The following is a 25152-nucleotide window of genomic DNA, read 5'->3' on the forward strand; positions in this document are numbered from 1 at the left end:
AAGAGAAGTATTAGAACACGGGGACATGTACTGACACTGGGGGGGAAGAGAAGTATTAGAACATGAGGACATGTACTGACACTGGGGGGAAGAGAAGTATTAGAACACGAGGACATGTACTGACACTGGAGGGAAGAGAAGTATTAGAACACGAGGACATGTACTGACACTGGGGGGGAAGAGAAGTATTAGAACACGAGGACATGCACTGACACTGGGGGGAAGAGAAGTATTAGAACACGAGGACATGAACTGACACTGGGGGGAAGAGAAGTATTAGAACACGAGGACATGTACTGACACTGGGGGAAAGAGAAGTATTAGAACACGAGGACATGTACTGACACTGAGGGGAAGAGAAGTATTAGAACACGAGGACATGTACTGACACTGGGGGGAAGAGAAGTATTAGAACACGAGGACATTTACTGACACTGGAGGGAAGAGAAGTATTAGAACACGAGGACATGTACTGACACTGGGGGGGAAGAGAAGTATTAGAACATGAGGACATGTACTGACACTGGGGGGAAGAGAAGTATTAGAACACGAGGACATGTACTGACACTGGAGGGAAGAGAAGTATTAGAACACGAGGACATGTACTGACACTGGGGGGGAAGAGAAGTATTAGAACACGAGGACATGCACTGACACTGGGGGGAAGAGAAGTATTAGAACACGAGGACATGAACTGACACTGGGGGGAAGAGAAGTATTAGAACACGAGGACATGTACTGACACTGGGGGAAAGAGAAGTATTAGAACACGAGGACATGTACTGACACTGAGGGGAAGAGAAGTATTAGAACACGAGGACATGTACTGACACTGGGGGGAAGAGAAGTATTAGAACACGAGGACATTTACTGACACTGGAGGGAAGAGAAGTATTAGAACACGAGGACATGTACTGACACTGGGGGGGAAGAGAAGTATTAGAACACGAGGACATGCACTGACACTGGGGGGAAGAGAAGTATTAGAACACGAGGACATGCACTGACACTGAGGGGAAGAGAAGTATTAGAACACGGGGACATGTACTGACACTGGGGGAAAGAGAAGTATTAGAACACGAGGACATGCACTGACACTGGGGGGAAGAGAAGTATTAGAACACGAGGACATGCACTGACACTGAGGGGAAGAGAAGTATTAGAACACGGGGACATGTACTGACACTGGGGGAAAGAGAAGTATTAGAACACGAGGACATGTACTGACACTGAGGGGAAGAGAAGTATTAGAACACGAGGACATGTACTGACACTGGGGGGAAGAGAAGTATTAGAACACGAGGACATGTACTGACACTGGGGGAAGAGAAGTATTAGAACACGAGGACATGCACTGACACTGAGGGGAAGAGAAGTATTAGAACACGGGGACATGTACTGACACTCGAGGGAAGAGAAGTATTAGAACACGAGGACATGCACTGACACTGAGGGGAAGAGAAGTATTAGAACACGAGGACATGTACTGACACTGGAGGGAAGAGAAGTATTAGAACACGAGGACATGCACTGACACTGGGGGGGGGGGAAGAGAAGTATTAGAACACGAGGACATGTACTGACACTGGGGGGGAAGAGAAGTATTAGAACACGAGGACATGTACTGACACTGGGGGGAAGTAGGTTCAGAGGAAATGTGAGGAAAAACTACTTCACAGAAAGGGTAGTGGATAAGTGGAATAGCCTCCATCAGAGGTGGTAGAGGATAATACAGTAGAGCAATTTAAACATGCTTGGGACAGACATAAGGAGAGGACTAAGGATCAAATAGGGTTTGATGTTACCATGGGTTAAAAAATGGGCAGACTAGATGGACCAAGTGGTTCTTATCTGCCGTCAAATTCTATGTTCTTAACTTCAGTAATAAGTTAAAACAAGACATTTAATCACAAAGGATACACGACATGTCCTCTCAGACTCCTCACAATGTCCACCCCCATCTGACCTTTAGAACCCCAGAACGTCTATCAGATCTCTGCCTCCCTATTCAGTAATTAAGTAAGAGCAGGAGCCGTGATGATGCTCGGTGGATAAAGCAGAGAATCGTCTAACAAGTCATAAACCCGGACAGAGCTGGGGCCGCTCAGGGGGTCTCATGGAACCCTCCGGCTGCCTGTTGCCCATCACTAATGTAACCGCACCTTGGATAGGGCTAGTTTGTCTTCTTGTCATTTGCTACAAAATAATAATAAATATCTGTAAAGATTTGAGCTCCTCAAAATCATAGGGTGGACCGGACAATTGAAATTCCTCAAAAGTGGCACAGAGTGATTTATAGACCGAACAACATTGGACAGTACTATGTCTGACCTGAAGGAATTTAAAAACCTGATATTAGGGAGAACCGAATGGTCTTTCAGGGTTTGGAAAGTTACTGAAGAATTTTCAGTCCAGGGGGTAAATGTATCAAGCTGAGAGTTTTCCGGCGGGTTTGAAAAACCAATCAGATTCTAGCTATCATTTATTTAGTACATTCTACAAAATGACAGCTAGAATATGATTGGTTGCTATAGGCAACATCTCCACTTTTCAAACCCGCCGGAAAACTCTCGGCTTGATACATTTACCCCCAGATCTACAAAGACATAAATGGGTTATATCAGTTGACGATCGTCCTCTCAGTTCTTGCTGAAATGGGACGGCCATGATTGGCTGTATGCTGAGCTTAACGGAACCTCATAACTTTGGACATACTCTGATACAATTAGTTATAACATAAATGTATGTAAAACAGTCCCGATAGAGTCTTATAATGTCACTGACACAATAGACCTGTATTATAGTAAAACATATGAAAATGAACAGCTTTATATCTATCAGTAAATGGATTTTTTCGGTCTGAACATGGGCATTAATCTATTATCCTTTACACGCCCTCCTACGACTTGTACTAAATACAAAGCTTCATGTTTTGTTCCCCTTCAGGCAGAAATATTTTCACTGCCCCAAGAAACAAGTGGGCACAATATTATCCAGAAAGTTATGCATCAAAACCCAGTGGAAAGAAAATAAAAACACTAAAAACTGTATCTTTTAATATAAAAGACAGAGAATGAAGCTTAAACAAACAAACAAACAAAAAGCAATGAATTCGTAAAAGTTGCAGGTAGGTGTGTACAGGGCAATACATTAAAGTTATATGAAGGTGGAAAACCCCTTTAAATATTTCACTGTAAAAACAATAAGAATTGGCGTCAGTTGTACTATTGTCCCTAGATTCAGAAGTTGCTGCTCAGATTCTATCCAGATAAGCTTATTTTTACTGCATTTCCATTGTTCCTGATGTATATAACCAATTAAGGACATTTCATATATGCAAAGGAAATAAAACTGCACCCAGCAAAAAAAACAAAAACAAGACAGTTTGCAGAAAGAAAGCTTTCAGGAACAATATAAAATGACCACTGCAAAGAATTGCTGCAGGATTATAATGCTCCAGGTTATAATTATACTGCAGAGTGCTGGGTAATGAAGAATATAACAATGGATGGATTAGGGCTGCCCTCCGTTCCCAGCTATTCAAAGGACGGCAGGAGGCTGCACAGAGGCTTCTCCAGCTGAGCAGCTATCAGACAATCGTCTTCTTACACTTCTTCCGAGTGTCGGAAAATATAGATGTGTATCAGCCACAGGCGGGAAAAGACTGAGGGATTCTGGGGCTATTCTGTACAGAGATGTAATCAGCAGCACGTCTCTATTCTGATGAGACAGGAGAGTCATACAGCGGAGCGGCCGCCGGCAGATTTAACACTTCCAGCGAATATAGCGAAACAGTCTACAATCATCTATTTATTTATATAGCGCCACTAACTCCGTAGCGCTGTACAGAGAACTCATTCACATCAGTCCCTGCCCCATTGGAGCTTACAATCTAAATTCCCTAACATACACACACACAGACCGAGAGAGACTAAGGGCAATTCAATAGCAGCCAATTAACCTACCAGTATGGAGTGTGGGAGGAAACCGAAGCACCAGGAGGAAACCCACGCAAACACAGAGAGAACATACAAACTCCACACAGATAAGGCCATGGTCGGGAATCGAACTTATGACCCCGGTGCTGTGAGGCAGAAGTGCTAACCACTGAGCCACCGTGCGGTCTATAATGCACAGACGTCACAGCCCTATACAGCGCTGTAAGAATCTTTTCCGTCTTTCTGGGTTTAGTGCAGTTACATTTTTTAAATATTATTGGTTCCTTGTCCGATTTTGCAACATTTTCTGAACTGTAAAACAAGGGAATGTAGCATAATATTTTCTCTCCCGCCGCTCTATCTCTGCGGTCTCCCTCCAACAGTCACTACATTGGCTCCCCATACCCTACAGAATTAAATTTAAACTCCTCACCTTTAAAGCTCTTAGTCAATCTTCCCCTCCCTACATCTCCAATCTCATCTCTCCCTACTCTCTTTCCCGCCCACTCCGCTCTGCCTGTGACCGCCGCCTCACTACTTCACTGATCACCTCCTCTCACTCTCGTCTTCAGGACTTTGCTCGGGCTGCTCTCCTGCTGTGGAACGATCTTCCACGTTCCATCAGGTTAGCATCTACTCTCAAAGGCTTCAAGCGTGCCCTTAAGACTCCTTTCTTTATTCAAGTCTATCAGTCCTCCTAACTTCCTTGTCCTGACTCTCTCCTCCAGTTAGAACCACCCTTTATGTGTCTCCCCCTTCCCTTTAGGTTGTTAGCTCTCATGAGCAGGGCCCTCTGTCCTTGTGTGCTCCTTCTACTATTCCATCACCCTCTGCACCTCTTGGCCTGCTTCCCTAGCCCTGTTTTCCCTGTTTTATTAATCTTCGGCCTTCTTCTTGCTGATTTCTACCATCCCTTTCACTATCTGTCCCAGATATAATCTGACTTGTTTAACCCTGTCACCTGTGTTTGTGTATATATTTCTGTAACATGTTGTGTCTTGGTTCTGTTTTCTGTATATGTAATGTACGGCACTGCGGACCCTTTGTGGCGCCTTATAAGTCAAAGATAATAATAATAATAATAATAATAATAATATTCACGGACACACAGAAATGTTTTATATTGAGGGTCTGTTAGTCGTAGAGGAAATATTTTCCATTTGAGCTTTGCGACAAGGAGTGCTTGTACAGAGAATAAAACAAAAACAGTTTTGCAAGTAATCCCCATATTTATTTTTATATTACCACTTATTTCTTTCAATTTATTACGATCATTTATAAAGCGCCACTATATAAAGCAGCGCAGTACAGGGAAAATGTAACCATTGAAAGGAGTCCGTCCGTTCTTTGTCTGTCTATAGTGGCTCGCCAAAGTTAGAGGGTTTATATCACACCCTCCTCCTGTGTTTCAGCAGTTGTGTCACAGATTACGGGACGGCAGATTACATTCAATCGCAAACCTTCCAACATTTATACGTGCAAAATTGGGACTAACATAAACCCCACCCCCAATCCACCCACCCACTTTTGGGCATAACGCAGTGTAAGCTTCACCCGTTTCAAGGCCCGCAATTCAGGACTATTGGGCAGTATGCAATCTGCAGTTTCTAGTGGATCGAAAAGATGTCTCATACTGAGTTAGTGAAAGAGAAAGAGGCGCGCTCCTTTAAAGTAATGAAATGTGTACAAGGGAATAAAATTGTTTGAGGTGGCAGCCAAGGACAAATAAGACCAATGTGCAAGTGCAAATAAAAGAAAAATGTTGTCCGGCGCTTAGAAACAACAATATAAAAATCACTATGTACATCACAGTGGCTCAGTGGTTAGAACTTCTGCCTCACAGCACTGGGATCATGAGTTCAATTCCCGACCATTACCTTATCTGTGAGGAGTTTGTATGTTCTCCCCGTGTTTGCGTGGGTTTCCTCCGGATGCTCCGGTTTCCTCCCACACTCCAAAAACATACTGGTAGGTTAATTGGCTGCTATCAAATTGACCCTAGTCTGTGTGTGCGAGTGTGTGTGTGTGTCTATGTTAGGGAATTTAGACTGTAAGCACCAATGGGGCAGGGACTGATGTGAGTGAGTTCTCTGTACAGCGCTGCGGAATCAGTGGTGCTATATAAATAAATGATAAAAGGAGAAATTGTATGCTATATTGGGGTTAAGATCACCTGCCACCGTCAAGGCATCTCCTGTAGGAGAGTCTCTAAGCTAGTGATACACATTTATATTCAGGGTGTCCCATTTAAAACCTTCCCCTGAACCTCCATCTTATAAAGCCTGCAGCACCTGGAGGCAGCGGTCTGAGTGCCGGACAACATTTTTATTTGCCTCGTACTGAATGTTGCTTCAGCCCACAGCATTGCCCCCCCTCCCCCCCCCCGGATGCAGGAGATAAACGCACTTTAAAAAGATAGCTAAAATGTCAGCCGACTACGTGACAAATTCCACCTAAAATCCACTGACCTTTTGCCGCGATCTTCTCTTGTCTCCTCTTCTCTTTGGCAGCTTCCAGCTCTTGTCTCTCCCTCTTCTCCTTCAGGATTTTGCAGACCTTCTTGTGTGTAAACCAGTGCAGCTTCTGACAGTTCTGGTCACAATAAACCACCTGAAAGAGACGTGTTTGCTGTAATGTCAGCCAGTACAACGCGCTAATGATGGGGAGCGGGCGGTGGATTGAACTCGACTGAGGTCAGGATGAATCAGGCAGACAAACATCATCAGAACAAGCCGGGTCAGAGAGAATCAGGATAAATACAGAAGGAGGATAAAACCAGGGAACAGAAGCGTCTGGCACTGGAACTCCAGTAGAACGAGAGTCCCGCGTCATTAGATGCGCCCAACTAGAGGTATCTTTAAGAGTAGCGACTATCCGAGAACACTGGTCACAGGAGAGATGCTGCGCAGCCAGCGGACACTGAAGGACAAGACCAGGGAGACACAAACCAGATGCCCATGAACCTAAGTGACATATTTCCAATATAGGAAATATAGGTTGCCTGCGTTTGTTACCCTAATCAACGGCATCTTGTAATTAACTGCGGTTTGTAAAAGATAACTATGTGCGGGATTGTGCTTTGAACGCACAGAACGCCTTTCAAAATCGTGTGCTCTAAACCAGACTCCCATCCATCCAAACTGGTAGAACCGTGGTGGGGCCACGTCCGGGATATCCGAGGTTCAGTAGATACAGACATCAGATGGCAACTAACGGTTCTTGAGGCATAACAGCCTGGGGGATTGTGAATATAAAACAACACGGACTATGACTGTGTCCGATAAAATCCAGGGTGCTGGCAGGGGCACAAAACCAAAGCCATCGTACTATGTTGGGGGGTGGTTTTGCAGGCGTTAAAAAAAGAAATAAAGATTTGACTGGACGTCCCCCTTTATAATACACATAATGTTACTACTAATAATCTTCTTATAATCTGTGTTAAAGGTTATAACCCGGTTTAAATACAAGGCAGGCAAAGCTCAGCTTTGTAGAGAAGCAACACAGGCTCAGGCCTAGGGCGCTAGTGGCGAATGAGCAACACTCATCATTCTAATTACTTATGTTATACTGACAAGATGCAGCAGGAGTGGGGACCACGATGAACGACAGTGGGGGATGGGGGGGTGGAAGAGTAAACGCGTCGGACGGTCAAAGATTGAAATACGGACTCTGCTCATCCAAAAGTAAGGACAAAGCACAATGATGCGCTCATCACTTATTGTCATGTAGATTTAGGAGACCATCTATGTAATTGGAGAACATAGTCGAAGGAATTGTAATTACAAGGTTACAGGAATTGCAGAACTGTGGACTAGGACGGTTGTTAGTTCTAATTAAATGACCACAGTCATCAGTATTCATTCTCCGTGCACAAGTGTTGACATTAAATAAAACAACACCAAGCAGTTGAGCGTGTAATGAGACTAACAGCCCAGCATCGAGACGCTCCGGCTTCTGATGGAGACAGATTTCTGTAAGTGGGATAAAGGACTTACCAGCTTGCACACGGAGCAGCGTTTATCCGCTCCCTTCTCCCCACAGGTTGTACAAAACTCTGCGTCCACAAAGCCCACCTGGCCGGTGATGGCCTGGGTCAGCACGGAGAGCGCAGTGGGGTCCGCACCCTGGAACGACAGAGATCAGCCCAATCAAATGAGAACGTGACCCAGACCCTCACAATGCAATAGATACATATAGATAAGTCTCTATTTTTCATTATATTCTAACAAAACAGGGTGCATTCTTTCTGTCCATTCTTTTGTTACTAGATTTACCATCACACAGGTTTTTATCATTGTTTCTTTTAAATAAAAGGTCACATGCTAGAAAGCAGCGTTACAAATTATAAGGTGAAGTCAGCGTCTTTCTGTTTTATTCATTTGGAATCACTGACTGTGCGAATACACAAGAGTGTTACACAGCTGTCACACCTCACTTGGGCTCTATGTCCTTGTCTGCAGAAGACAACATTTAATTACTGGTAATTAGTATTAATAAAGCCAGGGGTTCTGTAACAGTGTTCAGAGCAACGTATGAAGCAGTGTAAATGTTATTATTCCTATATAGAGTATTACCCAGAAAGATATATTTAGTATAGTTTTTCTGATTGGTTGGCACGGACAGAGCATCCGCCAGACTAGAGTCGCCTCCATAATAATGGACAGCGCTCGTTCACACGCGGTCACTTTTACAAGTGGTGCAGTCAGTCTGCTCCCTGTTAAGTGCCCGGTAACCTGGGGACTTCTATGTACCAGAGTCCACTCACCTGGAAGACCGCTTGTAGTCTCCCGACTGCACCGCTTGTAAAACGGATTCTAAAAAAAGACTGTGTGAACGAGCCCATAATGTGCAGTAATTGTAGTACAATAAGGTACATATGTAAAACCAGCAATGGGAGATAAAGGGGGCAACGTGTTTACAATTAAAATTGTGATTTTTTTTCCTGGTCACATGAGACTTACACACAAAGAACGACAGTCACGTACCAGTTGTTAGACGTGTAAAGGAGGATTTTAGTGGTGCAACATATTGATAGGGAAGAAGCAGAATTTATAAATGTAATGCAGATTTTGGGGGTCAGTTTCATGCAAAGAGGGAAACTGGAAGTTTTTGTTTTTTTAAACACTGTAAAATTCCCTTTTTCATTAATCAGATCAGAGGATTTTTTATTTTATTTTATTTATTAATGCTTAGTAAAGCAAGACTTTATAGTCATAACACAGTCGTCTTAGTGGTTAGCACTTCTGCCTCACAGCACGGGGGTCATGAGTTAGATTTTCGACCATGGAGTTATTTGTGAGGAGTTTGTATGTTCTCCCCGTGTTTGCGTGGGTTTCCTCCGGGTGCTCCGGTTTCCCCCCACACTCCAAAAACATACTAGTAGGTTAATTGGCTGCTATTAAATTGACCCTAGTCTGTCTGAGCGTGTGTGTGTGTGTGTGTGTTTGTGTGTGTATGTTAGGGAATTTAGACTGTAAGCTCCAATGGGGCAGGGACTGATGTGAATGAGTTCTCTGTACAGCGCTCTTACCATCTCCACAGGCGCGATGCTCCGGACCAGCTGCTGGAGGAGGGTGGCCTCACAGTACGGAAACTTCCGGATGCTTTCTCGGATGAACTTTTCTTGAAACACGGGGAAGCAGTCACTGTCCCGCTCTTTCAATAAGCTGAACAATGACAGAAGAGACCGTTACTCGTCTCTGCACAGAACAACTTCAGATGCAAAGTACAAATCAAAGTTATTGGGTCAAACAGAAATCTCTTGAAGATGGCAAATTCCTTCAAGCCATTCTGCCGATCTTATCAATCATTAAATAGGAATCATATTCCTGTACGATATGTACCTCTGGTCTTTATCGGTAGTTATTATTAATATTTTGATTATAGAAATATATGTGGAAGAAATGGAGCAGAATTCTGAATTTCAAGGCTGCCAGCACTTTCGGTGTCGACATCACTGATTGGATGGATGTGGAAATCAGCCAATCAGCGCTCTTGACACACAAGGTGTCGGCTGCACTGAAAGTCAAAGTTCTTCTGCAGCAGGAAAGTTACCAGTTAGGGACGCGCTGGGGGGAGATGGCAAGGACACTGAATATCGGCTGCTCTGCTAGTTAGAGGAGAAGGTTAACCATTTCTATCAGAGAACAAATCCCTTTAAATTATAGGCTTGGTGCATAATATGCAAAAAAAGTTTTGACGGACTTGTTCCGATTTTAGTTCTAGATTAACATATTATCTTGATATGGAGTAACACCGGTGCCAGCTGTCTGTCTATATTATGAAATAAAGAAACATGTAACCAGTTGTATGTGTGAAATTCACGTTTGATTCAACATTTTCATTTTATTGGCATTAGATAGAGAAATCTAGGGGGAAAAAAAATAAAAAATCAAATCACTAAAAACACTTTTCTGTCAATTCTTTCCATCGTTACCCCAGAAAATGACCCATAACCCTGACTGGCTAATTCTCCCGAGTATAGAGATACCAGATGTATATATTCTGCTTAATATGTCATGTGATTATACATTTCAATTTTCCACCAATCAGCAACAATAATAATGGTTATGATCATCGGAATATTCTAAAAGGTATCTAGACCAGATTGGCCACTCCCCGATACATCAAATCACTCCCCGTTATCGAGCCCCCAATCCAACAGACCAAGTGCCAAGTTTTTCCAGCACAAAAATCAGGGTTGCTGGAAAGTATTTATTTAGACCCTGCAAACTGGGACTACACAATGTACGCCCACGTTCTGCTCCTTGGAATCAATCTGCACCAAGCTTTACACTACAACCTGCAAACGCTCTTGGTGTGACCACCCCTCATATATATTTGCCGAAGGTGACGAATCGACTAGAACAAGTCCCAATCTTCCAGCGTGAAGGACTCACCTTTTAATGAGTGCATCCAGTTTGCTCTCCTGCTCCAGCAGGGAACTAGCGCATTTCATGAATATACAGCTGAAGTAATGCATTTTTACGGCTAGAACCTCATTCATGTCCTTCTGTTTCATGCACTTCTCACAGATCAGATCTAAGACCGAGCTGCATCTCTTCAGAGCTTCTGGCTCTGACAAGAGGGGATTCTCTTTTATTAGAAAAACGATCTGAAGTAAGAATTGACGACGTTCATATTATGACAAAAATCAGACTACAGAATAAACAATAAAGTTATATAAACAGTAGAAGCGCCCAGGAAATATACTTCAGATGACAAAGTAAACAGTGTATTAAACCAGTGGGAAAAGCAGAAACAATATTTGGTTGTATAAGACCTGGGTGTAAATGTATCAAGATGAGAGTTTTCCAGCAGGTTTGAAAAACAAATCAGATTCTAGCTATCATTTATTTAGTACATTCTACAACATGACAGGTAGAATCTGATTGGTTGCAATAGGTAACATCTCCACTTTTAAAACTCACCGGAAAACTCTCGGCTTGATACATTTACCCCCTGGTATAAGTAGCTGGAGGTTATACTACTGATACAGGTCACTGGTAAAAAGTTCTGGAGATCCCCATCCTCAAAAAGGCCATTCACCTTCAGAAGATTATAAACTTATTGCCTGGTGTACCCTGCTGTGACATTTGCTAAACACAGGCTATCTTCCTCGCTTCTTTCTGTGCTTTTCAGTCATGTATTTATATCAGAACTGTTGATTTATTTATTTCCTGAGCTAAAACAAACAGCTGCTCCCTGGATACAAGTCTATTCCCACGCAGATAGCACAGCAGCCCTGTGAAATACGTCTTCAGCTTTGTGAAACAATCACATTGCAGAATAGGATTTTATTGTAGCTACAGCAACGGATTCGGCCACTGTCCGTCCGCTGCTCTTATCTGCAGTCGCCTCCTTTGTCCAGGTACCGCTTGGAAACGCTAGTGACAGAAGCATGTGCAGAGGAAATATATGGCAGATGGGAGCTGGTTCTGCAGGGCAAAGAAAGAACCCAAAACCAAATACTTGTTCCTGATTATAAAAGTGCATTGTTGGAAAGCACAGAAAAAGCTAGTAAGTTAAAACAACGCGTTTAGTAGATTTGCAGGGGACACGTACTGGTTATCTGAAGGAGTTCAACCACTTTAATAATGGCCATTCCAGCAAGTTGAGAACTGCCCTTTAGGTGACATTTCTGCAGAGACAACAAACTATAAAGCAAGAGATACATTAACTACAACACAAACTGTGCAGAAAACTCAGCCTCAGTTTGCAGGTGGGATTAACAAACAACCAAACAAGAACTCAGCAGATACTATAAGCAGTTCGAGCTGTTATCACCTACTACCATACAGTGCTGCAAACCCAGAGAGGACAAGGTTCACGATAAATCGATGAATACAGGACTTACCTTTACAGGATGGAGATTGGTCGTTGTAATAATCTTGTGCAAAGGCCCAGCTAATTTAACAGGCAGCTTTGGTTCTTTACTTAATCCTTGCGGTTTGGTGTAATAATCCAATTTTTCCCGTGGAAAGAAATTATTTATCACAGTTACACAGTCGTGTTGACCTAAAACAAGAACACAATAAAAGGAAATCTAAGAAAGGCTTGCTATGACTCCAGAGTAACTCCTGTTCCTTGAAATGCCTGAAATCACCTGCTGAAAAAGACAACACCCTGTTTCCATGGTTACAGTAACATCTGTAACCATGGAAACAAATTAACTGCATTGATGTTGCTAAGAAAGGTCAGTTATTCACAACATATCTGCCAAATGGTGGCAACTGTGTTTTTCCCATTTTCAACAGGCTATTTCATGCAGTGGATTTACCGTTTAACAGTAAGGTAACAGTGTTTTGCTGCTGACGGTTGACAAGCAGTAAAATGTATAGCACTCAAAACCATTGTCTGCAAACTCTTTCTACACCCTATGGATATTGGGCAGACAGAGAGACACTTTAATCCTTACACAGTTCATTTATTTAGAGGGTGGGGGGGGAACAAGGGACACATTGCGGGTTACGATAAAGTAGTGCCCGATATTGGAAACTCCCAGACCCCAGCTCAAATACATTTTGGAGATTAGCCTACACTCCCACTATCTGTGTATTTATGAATATATCTGAATTTCATCAGCAACACTTCTGCAATTAGATAAAATGATATAGGCTTTCCATCTTCAGACTATTTGATTTTCTTGCACATGCCATCATGCAATATTAACCAAATACTTTGCTTTTTCATTCTTTCTTCAGCGTCTTAGTAAAAAATGTTTGCCTGATGATATAAAGACATGGATTGAAACAAAACAAACAGAGTAGTTCATGTCTGTTACCCCGGGATACGACATAATGCTGCTGTATGGCTACAATTGCATCCAATGCAGTGAACAGAGAAGAGCTGGCCCCGTCCCAGGGCAACCACAACACACAATTCTACCCAATGGTATAAAGGCGTTGCTGAAAAGCACAGAAAGAAGCCAAAAATAAAATATTTTAAGCAAAAGTTGCATGAATGCATGTACAAATTAATACATTAAAGCCATCAGAAGATGTAAACACAAATAAAGATAAAATGTTGCATTAGTTTAATGGAAACACATAGAGCAAAGAGCGTAGTTACGGAAAAATTTTACAGGAGTATAATTTTGTGGCGGAAAAAGGAGTTTCACTTTTGCATCGCCTTTCTGCGCCGTTTTTGTAAAGTCGCACAGTCCATAAACCGGGGGGGAATCTTAATGGTTTCTAATAGAAAGCAGAAACATTTTTTTCAAAACAGAGATACACAGTATGCAAAATTCCGAACCTTATTTTACAGATAAAAGGTAAAGAAAATGAAAAAATAAAACTCATTTAGGAGATGTGGATGGTTCTCTCTTGAGAACAATTTCTACCATTCCAGAAACAAATAAAAGGTTTTACCTACAAAAGCTGCCATTTGCGCTGCTGTTCGTCCGACAGAGTTAATCACATCGATGTCAGCGCCGGTCTCCAACATCATCCAAACAATCTCCTTTTTACCTGCGACACAACAAGACAGGAGCGTGTTACTGCCTCCCATAGGTGATAATTGCCATCTTTCCCTGCAAGGCTGTGATTTCCAAGGCGCACAGCGCACTTCACAACCCGTCATTTTCTCACTTTGCTCTCCATTTGTGCAGCAGTAAAAACATGTTACACTCGGGTGACGATGACCTAAACCTGTTTTATAGTGTTCCAGATAAAAGACTCAGAAGCCTGAAAGCTGCTTGTGGTCCGTTATCTGAATTCGCACCTATTAAAGTCTGACTATTCTTTGGAAATCGTTAAGCAAAGGCAGGAGACTGAAACAAAGTTAAAAAAAAATAAAGTGCATGTGTTAGATATTAGCTCCGTCACTGGCAAGTGGCCAACAGAATTGTTAGCTCTTCAGGTCACTCGGAAGCACTGACATTATCAAGGGACAAAGTGACTTCAGGAGTTTAGAAAAACAACAACATACTATTATATGGATTTCAATGTTCTGCAATCAAACATTTTTAGTGGGTCTCCCACTCAATTTTTGTTTTAATATAGTTTTTCTTACCCTTTGGAACTGGTTTTACAAGAACACTGAATAAAATAAAAATGAACACATGTTTTGCTTGTAATAAATAATGTTATCCCAAAATCAGCGCTCCCTACCCGTTCGCAGCCTAAGTATACAATAAATGCCACTACATTAAAGATAAATTGATCAATAAAATACAACAAGGCGCATTGGGCAAGACAGTATGACCAAGTGATTCTTTGATCTTCCAATATGAATATAAGAATAAAAATATATTCTATATTCTTTCCTATCCCTTATATTCTCTAAAAAGGGATAATAAGGTCATATGATACTACAATGAGCTTGGCATAAAAAAACAAAAAACTGATGAACCAAATTAATAGTCCACAATGTCCATAAATAAGTAAAGTCACTCCTTTTTAGTGGGTGTTGTCAAAGTGGATGTCATGCAGTAAAATCTTCTCTTCTTTTGTGATGTCTCCAAATGATTGGATGGACAAAGTAGGACAGAAATAAAAAGGATACTGAATTAGTAATTGTACTTATATGTGAACTTTGTATCCCAATTCTATGTCCAAAAATACCAATCCGAGCTGTGTGCTGACTATTATATAATCTAATCACCACCACACGTGTTGTTCATAACAAAGGAAACTGAATCACTTACATAGCACAAAAAAGCAATCCCCATATGGATGTAATTTCCAAAATCGAGTTCTCTTAGCAAATCGTTACCCGATCCGGATAGGAATGAAAAGTCAGCGTGTAGTTAGAAAAGTCCCGGGTAATCACCGCTGTGCAGATAACTCTCCTCCGGTTTGTGCACCACCGCTGTCAAATGGGCGGATCTCCGTTAGCCGACGCGTTTCGACCCCGCCTCTGGGGTCTTTGTCAAGGTACATGTTTTGCTTAATTATACCCACTACAGGGGCTGCGTATGTTACCCAGAGTTCCAGGCTGTAGCTCTGTAAAGGTTAAACGAGCAAACTTAGAATTTTTTGTTTTTTTCTCTCTCTTTTGCATCCTGGAATTTTCAGACTCTTCGAGGACAATTCAATTTTTTGCAAAGTGCCGCTGGACATCACAGTAACATAAACATTGCAGATTTTCTTTTGCCCTCTATACAGTGCAAAGAAAAATCTGTGAGGCATATAGTGCAGAATTGACGAGCCCCCTTATAAAGCACAGCAATGAGGTCATGGGGTTGACGAGAGACCTGCCCCTTACTACTTACACCAATATCCCGGACACTATTGCAAGAGAATATTCTCAAAGGACATAAAGGGATTATGGGACAGACAGTCTGCTCTGTGTGGAGGCTTAGTAACACCTTTATGGAAGCTAAGTAAAGTCCTGATACAGTGGTATGTTATATGGTACACAGTATGGATATATGGATGAAGGTTCAGGATATACTGCTTACAAAGGTAGACTTACATACTGTAACCTTCTCGTCACCGGCCTCCCCAGCTCTCACCTTACCCCCCTTTGTTCTATACCCAACGCGGATAACAGACTCATCTTCCTTTCACACCGCTCTTCCTCCCCTCTCTGCCTTGCCTTACACTGGCTCCCCTCCCCTACAGAATCCTTTTCAAACTCCTCACCGTCACCTACAAGACCCTCTCCCACTCCACTGCCCCATAACACCTCCAACCTCCTCGCCAATCACACTCCCTCCCGCTCCCTGCGCTCGGCCAATGACCGTCACCTTCTCCTCCACCCTGATCACTCCTTTACATTCCTGAATCCAAGATTTTTCCCGAGCTGCCCCCTCTACTAGAACGACCTCCCATGTCCTATCAGACTGTCCCCTAATCTGTGCTCCTTCAAACGGGCACTTAAACCTCACCTCTTTCTTAGATCCTACCAGTCATCCTCCTAACCCTCTCTCCATACTTGTCCTCTTCACCTCTCTTCCCTGTCCCTTCTCGCTCCTCCAGCGCTTGATCCCTTCTGACGCCGTTTGGGCCAGCTGTCTGTGCCCTCCGCTTAGGATGTAAGCTCTTACGAGCAGGGCCCTCTTCCCTCCTGTCTTCATACCTAGTCTTCTGCTCCAGCCTCACTATAATGGCTATACCTGGAGCCCCGGGAGTCTTTGTAATACTCGTTTATTGTTCTGTACCGTTTTACCCTGTATGGTCTACTGGCATGTACTATGCAGACATCTTGTGGCGCCTTATACATAAACAATATTATTATTATTATTATTAGTCCCTGTTCATGTTTGATTCCTTGTACGGATGTCATTCAGGTGTATATCTTGTTAAACATAGAAGTCGGGTATAACGGCACATGTATGTATCGGAATACGTGCGATAGGACACACCTCCCAACTGTGTAGAATGGGGGTGGAGCTTACAATTAAGTGGGTGGAGCTTCACAAAAGTGGGTGTTTGAGTTGGACTGGGGCGAAATTTTTGCATGAATAATAATAATAATAATAATATATACTATTGTATTACATAATTGTAATAAATGATAGCGCACACACAAACACGTCAACCAAGCAGACAACAGTTTTTAGGAGTGGAACTACACTAGGCGGATATGACTGGTTGCTAATGGTTAGAGCACATCTGGCTCTTTGCGTCATGTTACATGAACCACACGTTCGGTTTACTTCTTCTCGGTTTCACAATATATTTTTTTTTGCTTCTGGGTGAACAAAATATTGTCTAGTACAGGAGCCAAACAGGTTGGGTTCGCTTGATCGAGGAGGAAAAATCCGACATCAACAAGCCCTCTAACTAAAATCTGAATTTCTGGCAAAGCGATGTGAAAATAAACAGACTTAGCCTGAAGCCGACTCTGGAGATCTCCGATGAAAGCACCGTGCTGACAGCAAGTGATTCCGATTGGAGAAGTGTTCGGCGCTGCAGCTTGACGTCATCGCGACGTCTGTCAATAGAAAGTTAAAGCGGTAACGTGGGGACCCCTATGGTCAAGTGTTTAAACACTTAACCCAACATTGCCGCTTTAAATTTCTATTGACAGACGTCGCGGTGACGTCAGCCTGCAGCGCCGAACACTTCTCCAAATCGGGATAACTTGCTGTCAGCATGGTGATCCAATCGGAGATCTCCAGCATCGACTTCTGGTTTGCCAGAAATTCGGATTTTAGTTGGAGGGCCTGTCGATGTCGGATTGGTGGTAATCGTGAAAACGATTACCACCGAGCCAAACAGGCAACTCTAGTAGTCAGTCGACTCTCAAAAAGAATTCAGGGAACATATACAATGAGATTTATAAAAATGACCCTCAAAGATCAGGGTACAGCTTCCTAGCCTATAGGATCTGTCCAGTCCTGAAAGGGGCGTATTACTACAGATTGTGGATCGGCTGCTGAATGTACATTCAATGTATGGGATTATAAAGTTTGTCAACTTGCCGAGGTCCTGGGGCTGAGCGACTAGGACCAGGTGAGATGGTAAAACGTAAACTTGAGGTGATCATCTTTTGTTTGCAAAAAAAAAACAAAAAAAAAAACACCAGTTGGCAACGCTCCATCGTCTCCACAAAACAACATACTAAAAATAGATCTGAAGACGGCTCCCAGCGGCCACATCATTATCAGCTATTGTGCTACGCTGCTTAAAATCTATCTAGAACAGTCTCTGGATTTGACATTTAGGACCAAGTGTTCTGACTAATCAGATAATGAAGCACTTATACGCTCCATATGCATATTGGGTAAGTCAGGCACAGACAAAGAAAATAAACACTGCACTACAATTTATAAATCTTTTTTGCTTTATTGTGTCTATAACAGGGGATATACATGTTGTGCTAAGCCCTCTCTCCTAATCTCGTACTAGGCAGAAGGAAAAGTACAAGAAAGGGAGAGAAGAACGGGATATTGACAAGGAGTAAATATTTGCACTCCAGTACTTCTATTTAAATGTTAAAATTTAACAAAAAGTGTCAGCATATCAGGAACGGGACACATCACTTGATACCGCCTTATATTTATCCCGTCACCCATGTTATGGGCAAGTTTATAGAAGAGTAGGTTCTTCTTAGTAACTTCTTTCAGAGTAGAGGGCTAAGCAGGCTGAGAAGGAGACTTTCCTTGTGTAGAAGAGCAGTAAATATGGCCCAAGTGAGCACAGGTCCAGAGGTCTACAAGGTCAATGTGATGACCCTTTCAGTGTAGGAGGGTCAGCAGGGTGAGAAGGAGACTTTCCTTGTGTAGAAGAGCAGTAAATATGGTCCAAGTGAGCACTGAGGCCCAGAGGTCTACAAGGTCAATGTGATGACTCTTTCAGTGTAGGAGGTTCAGCAGGTTGAGAAGGAGACTTTCCTTGTGTAGAAGAGCAGTATATATGGCCCAAGTGAGCACTGAAGGTCTATAAGTCAACTCGATGAACCTTATGACTGAGCACCAGTAGGTCTGAACACTGGCTCCTGATCCCAAAATATGGAACTACCACCCCAGACTCCCTGCTGCTTCTTGTACAACTGACCGCAGCCCATTCTATGTAATCTGACCGGTGTGCCAAGTATACTATGGAAACACTTCCTCTGAATTCATGAATCTCTAGCAAATATAGAATAGAACTGGGGCCTCCAATATACCCTACTTTATCATTATCAATAGGCAGAGATGTAATACAGAGAATGGAGAAGGCTTCTAGAAACTAAAAAATAAATTGGGACAACCACATGACCTCAAGTGTGCTAACATCAAGACATAAATCCCGTACTTACTTTCAGGTCCAATATAAGAACCTATCCTCACGGATCCTGCTAATTTGGGTGCAACTGAATTCTGGGATATAGGAGAGGAAGCATCGGGATAGAAAGATCTCTGGTGGAAAAAAGTGAATGGACCTCTGAGAAGAGCGACGCATGAATACTCTGAGTAGGACCTGTAACGTTCATCTACACCATTAATACAGAGAAAGTGAAATGACTACGAAGCCTAAAATAGAAGTAGTTTTTTTTATAAAGGCTTTAGGAGCTTATGGAGAACTATGGTTGTGATCATGGAGGGAGATCTTTTCCGGCACACCGCTGACTTCCTGTCAGTAAGACGCTGCAGTCGGCCTCTACTCAGCCGGAAACAGAACATTAGCTGCAAAGAACATGTAAAATACAGGGTGAAATATTTAAAGTTATGGAGATTTTTACTCATCAGAAGTTTATTTATGCAATGCATAAATCAATTTACAAAGGAGGAGTTACAAAAAGAGTTTCCAAAAAAAAAAAAAAAAAAAAAAAAGTACAACACGCAATACCTGAAAGACACGCAAACATCAGGGCCGTGTATCCGTGTTCGTGCTCGTTACAGTTGACATCGGCACCGTGTTGTATTAGCAGCTTACACATATCCACCTTCCCCTTGTAGGCCGCGTGCATGAGCGGGGTCATCCCGTGCTGCAAGAGACGGGACCAGTCAGTCACCCTATACAAATATAGAGCCCAACACAGTTGTGCAGTCCTGTATATATCAGCAGATGCTCCGTTAAAACTCAATGAGACCATGAACAACTCTTATCCATACCTGGCCTAAAATAAACCAAAATTCACTATAATATATACCGATCTCTTGACGTCAAGGACTAATTATGGATAATTAATCCTGACTACATTCTAAGGGAGTAGCGGTATCTGCTTCTTACTGAACCGCTAACCCCCCTTATTCCGCCACTTTACCCTCCTTTGTTCATCCTGCCTCTTATTATGTTCTGCAGTGTTTTTCTGTTCCTTATGATTACTCCGATTATAATATACAGCTGAACAGATAGTTTTACAGATATACATTTCTTCTTTGATGTCATATAATAACCGTTAATGTAAACTGACAATAGAAAAGTGAGGAATTGCTCTGAATTTTACATTTGTAGGCGGAACAGAGAGGATATCAATAGATTAAGTTTTTTCTGTTCCTACTCCTACTCGTTCGGTCCTGGCCCCTTGGTGACAATGTCTCGCTGACCCTGGCAACCAACGATTAAAGAATTTAAGCTGATCACTAGTTGCCACGGTTACTGACACATTGTAACAGAAGTTCCAGGACCTACACAGATCAAATAAATCAACAGTTACTCGATAAGGCGTAAAAGCATTACAATCTAAATACTGATAATAACAAGCGTTTAGAATGCAGTAATAATATAATTTGCGGACGGCCCTTTGGACAAACACACACGGATATAGGAACGGCACTAATGACTGATGTATAACAATAAAGTATGTATGACGGACAGAATGTTCATAAATATAACAATGTCCTTATATCAAGGAGTGTCTTTAGTGTATACTTTCTTCCGCACAGGATATTAGGTCGTTTCGAGTGGTCAGTCTCTGGTGCTGGGTTTCACATTCTCCCCCTCTCACGATGATATGAAACAATCACAGAAAAAAAGGAGAGACAATAGTACAGATTCATCGGGGCATATTCAATTGTCAGCGAGTATTTTATTTAGAGAGTGTTAAGTCATTTTAACGCTGTTTTTCATAATTTTCGATCGGGTTAACTTTAACCACAGTTCAATTCCATTGTTAACGCTACGTTTTTTTTCCCAAGAAACGGTCCTCTCACGCTCCAGTAGACGGTCTATTGAACGTATAGGGTGTGCGAGAGGCAGCCGCATTAAACGCTATTCAATTGTTCTTTAACGTGGCGTGTTAAACAGGCCAAAATGCTGTTTTATCTCGCACCTCCTTGGGGTGTGTTAAAAATAAAAAAACCTCTGAAAAGTAGTTGAAATCATGTAAAAATGTGGGAAAAACTTGTGTAATCACTAATTAATTATATTTATGTATGTTTTTGGTACAAATATGAATGCAGTAATGTGTTTTGACATGGTATAGATGATTTTATAGTAAAAAATAGTTCAATTTAAAAATATGCTAAATAAAGTACTGTAGATGTTATCAATGTGTAATGCCATCTAATGTATGGAAATGAATGCAAAACCTTTTTTTTGTCTTATACATTACAGCATTAAAACTCTCCTTCACTCCCCTAAAGTCTCGCAAACACAATTTTTAACGCGCGGGGGCAGGGTTACCTATTTTGCAATTGAATTGCACGAGTTTTCCCGCTGCGCTACCTCCAAACGGTAGCTATTGTCGGCAAAAACCTGCGAGAGATTCAATTTATTTTTTTACGCTGCGGGGGCAAAACAATCTCGCTGACAATTGAATATGCCCCTTTGTGTCGTTAACATGCAACACCAAACATGCAACTCCACACGTGTCCCCCTATGGCTATGCACTTATAAAACAATAAAGTATATATGATATTGGAGAAATTTTTTGTATCAGTCATTAGCGCTGTTCCTATATCCATATTATCTTTTATATAGTAGTTTTACTCTTGTGTGGATCAGAGTTTGATCATAGGTGGCTGCTGAAAGACTGTTTTGCGCTGGTTTACCATGTTACATTTTCTCCTCACCCAAACTTGCCTACTTTCTCAGAATTTACGAGAGACTACAGAATTTCACGCTAGTTTTTGGAGAGCAGGCCGCCGTTCCACATCCCGTGCACTCCATAGTGAAGCGGTTTGATACGCGGGCGCTTCAAAATCAATTTTATTATGGCCCTGACCCCCCCCTCCCACAGCGCAGTGATGCAATCGTGACTTTGCGGCACGCACAGGGACAACTGAATAGCGAATGGCTGCGTCCAACCTCCCACCGCAGTTGTCACCTGACCTCACCGCTATTGGGCATCCCGGAGGGAAATTAAATACGTGGGCAAATATGTTTTACTCTCTTGGGAAAAAAAAATTAGACCAAATGCCCATAAAGTTGTCTGCTGATATTTTTTGGGGGAGGGGGGTTACATTGAGTTGATGGGGACATATCTCAAAATGCATAATATGCATTTTCCATCTTTTTTTAATATGAGGGTTACATGCAAACCCACCCTCATAAACAAGTACTGTACAAAACGTGTAATAAGACGGTTCCGAAAACCCCGACCCAAGTATTTGTTAACGTTAAAAAAATAAAAACTTACATTCATGGAACCCTTCTAAGCGCTCACAGGATATTCAATTTTGTGGAAAGTTTATTATAGGAACTAATCTCCCAATATTAAAATGTATTTTTAATTTCAAATCGCACCGTCCATCTTTACACAGTGGCGGCCACCATTTTGTGGGCTGAACCATTATTCATGAGGCGGCAACTGGTGACACCAGGGAGGCACCAGATGCTTCCTCAGGACACGCCCCCCATTGTCCCTTCTGGTCGTCATGGGAACGTGTCCGCTCTTATCCTGGTAATATGAAGAGTATGAATCGGGACAAATCAAGAGCCCTGTAATGCTCTATATGGTTCACACATGTTGCTGGTTCTGCCTTGTAAGCAAATGAAAACTGAATTAGAACATAATTTGGGATTATAACAAAAAAGGTCTAATGAGCAGCTCAGGTCTATGGAGTCTGACTCACACTTTGGACCTTAGTCCGTGGCGAAGCTTTGAAGCTGGAAAGTGCCACGTTGTTGCCCCCACCTTACCTTCAGCTCCAACAGCTGCAAGTGGTGACGTACTAGGGGTATATGAAGCAGCACAGTGGCTCAGTGGTTAGCATTGCTGCCTCACAGCACTGGGGTCATAGGTTTGATTCCAACTAGGGCCTTATCTGTGTGGAGCTTATATGTTCCCTCTGTGTTTGGGTGGGTTCCCTGTGGGTGCTCCGGTTTCCTCCCACACTCCAAAAATATACTAGTACAGTTTTCTCCTCAGCACCCGTTCCCCGGGTGCCCCACCCGGCTCTTGGAGCCCATCAGAGTCCTATTATAATAGAATAAACCATTGTTTGTCCAATATAACAGGAACTATGGGAGCACTGCAGCCAGCAGTGTGTGTTAGACCACTGACCACCAGTCTGACCAGTCCTGGCAGGTGTGGGCAATAACCTACAACATTTTTCAATATTACTGTAAAGTATTACAACTGCCCCCACCCAGGGCTGGATTAAGGGAAGGGAGGCCCCCGGGCTAAGGGTACTGTGAGGACCTCGCTTCCTCCATGTGCCCCCCCCCCCCCCCCATGAGGCCCCATCCCATGACCTTACCTCCTTCCGTTGTTCCACTCCCTGGTAGTACATCCGCGGCATCCTGTAATCTCCTTACGAAGGAGATAACTGCATGCCGCATGAGTACTACAGTGACAGCAGGCAGCTAACAGCATAACATTTGCTGTTAGCTGCCTGCCAATCTCTCCGCACCCGACACCTGACTGTCACCTGCCCTGAATGTCGGCGGACCCCCAAGCTGCCCTGAGGCCCCTGGGCTGTAGGCCCTTTAGCCCTATTGTTAATCCGGCTCTGCCCCCACCTGGTTACTTCTTAGTGCCACAAGGCTGGCAAAATATTCAAGGGAGAACACTGTGGTAGGTAAGGTGTGTGTGTGTGATAGGAATTTGAGATTGTAAGCTCCAATGGGTCAGGAACGGATGTGAATGATTACATAGGCTCTGTACAGAGCTGCGTTATATGAATGACACTATATAATTAAATGGTGATAACATTAGGACAGATCTTGGCTGCTGGATCTACAGATCAAGATTTGTCAATAACATTTTATCAGAATTGTTTTTGTGTTTTTTTCCAAAACTAAAGAGGATTTAAGCTCAGATGGTTAATTAGAGCATGAACGAGCTCGACAGCAGTTTCAAGCTGCATTGTCTGATGTATAACAACCATGGCTGCAACACATAGAACAGTTTAGAAGTTGTGTAAAAGGTGTATGTTTGTTTTTCTCAGTGCACAACAAATATTACATTCAAAAGCAATTGAGAAAAACCTCAGAGGTCAAAGTCAATTGGCTGCACCTAATAGAGGAAGTCCATAAATCTGACAGTGGAGGTTTTATCTGCATGGCCCATCTATCTGCATGGCCCATCTAATTTTTTTTTTCTACATTACCAGTCATGAAAGCCCGTGGGCATGACTGTACTAAATGTTCTATTCTGCCTCCACCAGTCCGGGTATTTTAAATGGGCTTGTCCACTTTTGGATACTCTTAATACAACATGCCCCCACTCCTCCCACATACAGCTCCTCTTTCCTGAAAACAAGAGCACTAAATTAATTCTTAGCGCTTCAGTAGAGCCCCACTCAAAGCCATGGACGGACTAACTGCTCCGGCAGCGAGAGATACGGAACGACTTATGGGTGTGTGGCAGGGTTTAATTTTTTGGGTAAATCAGGGATCATCCACATTAAAAAAACAAAAAAAACAAACATGAATGATGCTCAGGCCAATTACAAAAAAATGGTTTTCTTTGCTACCAGGACAACAAGTTATTCACTGAAATCCTTGCTGACAGAACTGTATGCATTACCCCAAGGAGACCAGATGTTTCCATAATGATTTCACAGTTACAAATACCATTAAAGTTTTAGAGATTATTCAGCGTGCTTCTTTGATACATTTTCAGTTTTACACAAATTCTGGTTGGAAACAATCTTCTGGCTGCCCACTTACCCCCATTAACCTTAAGTCTGAGTTTCCTTATCCATGACCACTTCACATATTCTTAATTCTCTCCTCACTGAGTCTCAGTTAAAAGTCACTTCAATTTCTTGGCTAATTTACCTTAAATTACCTCGACAGGTACTCTTTCTCCAAACATATTCATCCTTTAAAAGCTATAACGCGCTTTCAATGTGTGAGTTTTTGGAGCTACAGACATCATAATGCTTGTTTCCTTTAAAGAAAACTTCACCCAAAACCGAAATAAAGTTTTCATTGAACTTTAATAAGGGATT

General features: G+C 42.4%; 1 protein-coding gene and 1 long non-coding RNA gene across 2 annotated transcripts in view; both read right to left on the reverse strand.

Moving 5' to 3' along the window:
* LOC142159310 (uncharacterized) overlaps nucleotides 1-25152 on the reverse strand; it is a 361481-nt gene that overhangs the window by 7333 nt on the left and 328996 nt on the right. The gene's annotated exons all lie outside the window — the stretch shown is intronic.
* Nucleotides 1-25152, reverse strand: part of ANKMY2 (ankyrin repeat and MYND domain containing 2) — a 41193-nt gene that overhangs the window by 3031 nt on the left and 13010 nt on the right. Inside the window, exons 3-9 of the mRNA XM_075214080.1 lie at nucleotides 19658-19796; nucleotides 13808-13906; nucleotides 12295-12455; nucleotides 10838-11052; nucleotides 9469-9604; nucleotides 7934-8062; nucleotides 6407-6548 (exon numbers count right to left, since the gene is read on the reverse strand). Coding sequence (XP_075070181.1) covers nucleotides 6407-6548; nucleotides 7934-8062; nucleotides 9469-9604; nucleotides 10838-11052; nucleotides 12295-12455; nucleotides 13808-13906; nucleotides 19658-19796 — 1021 coding nt within the window. The remainder of the gene's footprint in view (nucleotides 1-6406; nucleotides 6549-7933; nucleotides 8063-9468; nucleotides 9605-10837; nucleotides 11053-12294; nucleotides 12456-13807; nucleotides 13907-19657; nucleotides 19797-25152) is intronic.

This window comes from Mixophyes fleayi, chromosome 5, assembly GCF_038048845.1.
Source record: "Mixophyes fleayi isolate aMixFle1 chromosome 5, aMixFle1.hap1, whole genome shotgun sequence".
NCBI lineage: Eukaryota > Metazoa > Chordata > Amphibia > Anura > Limnodynastidae > Mixophyes > Mixophyes fleayi.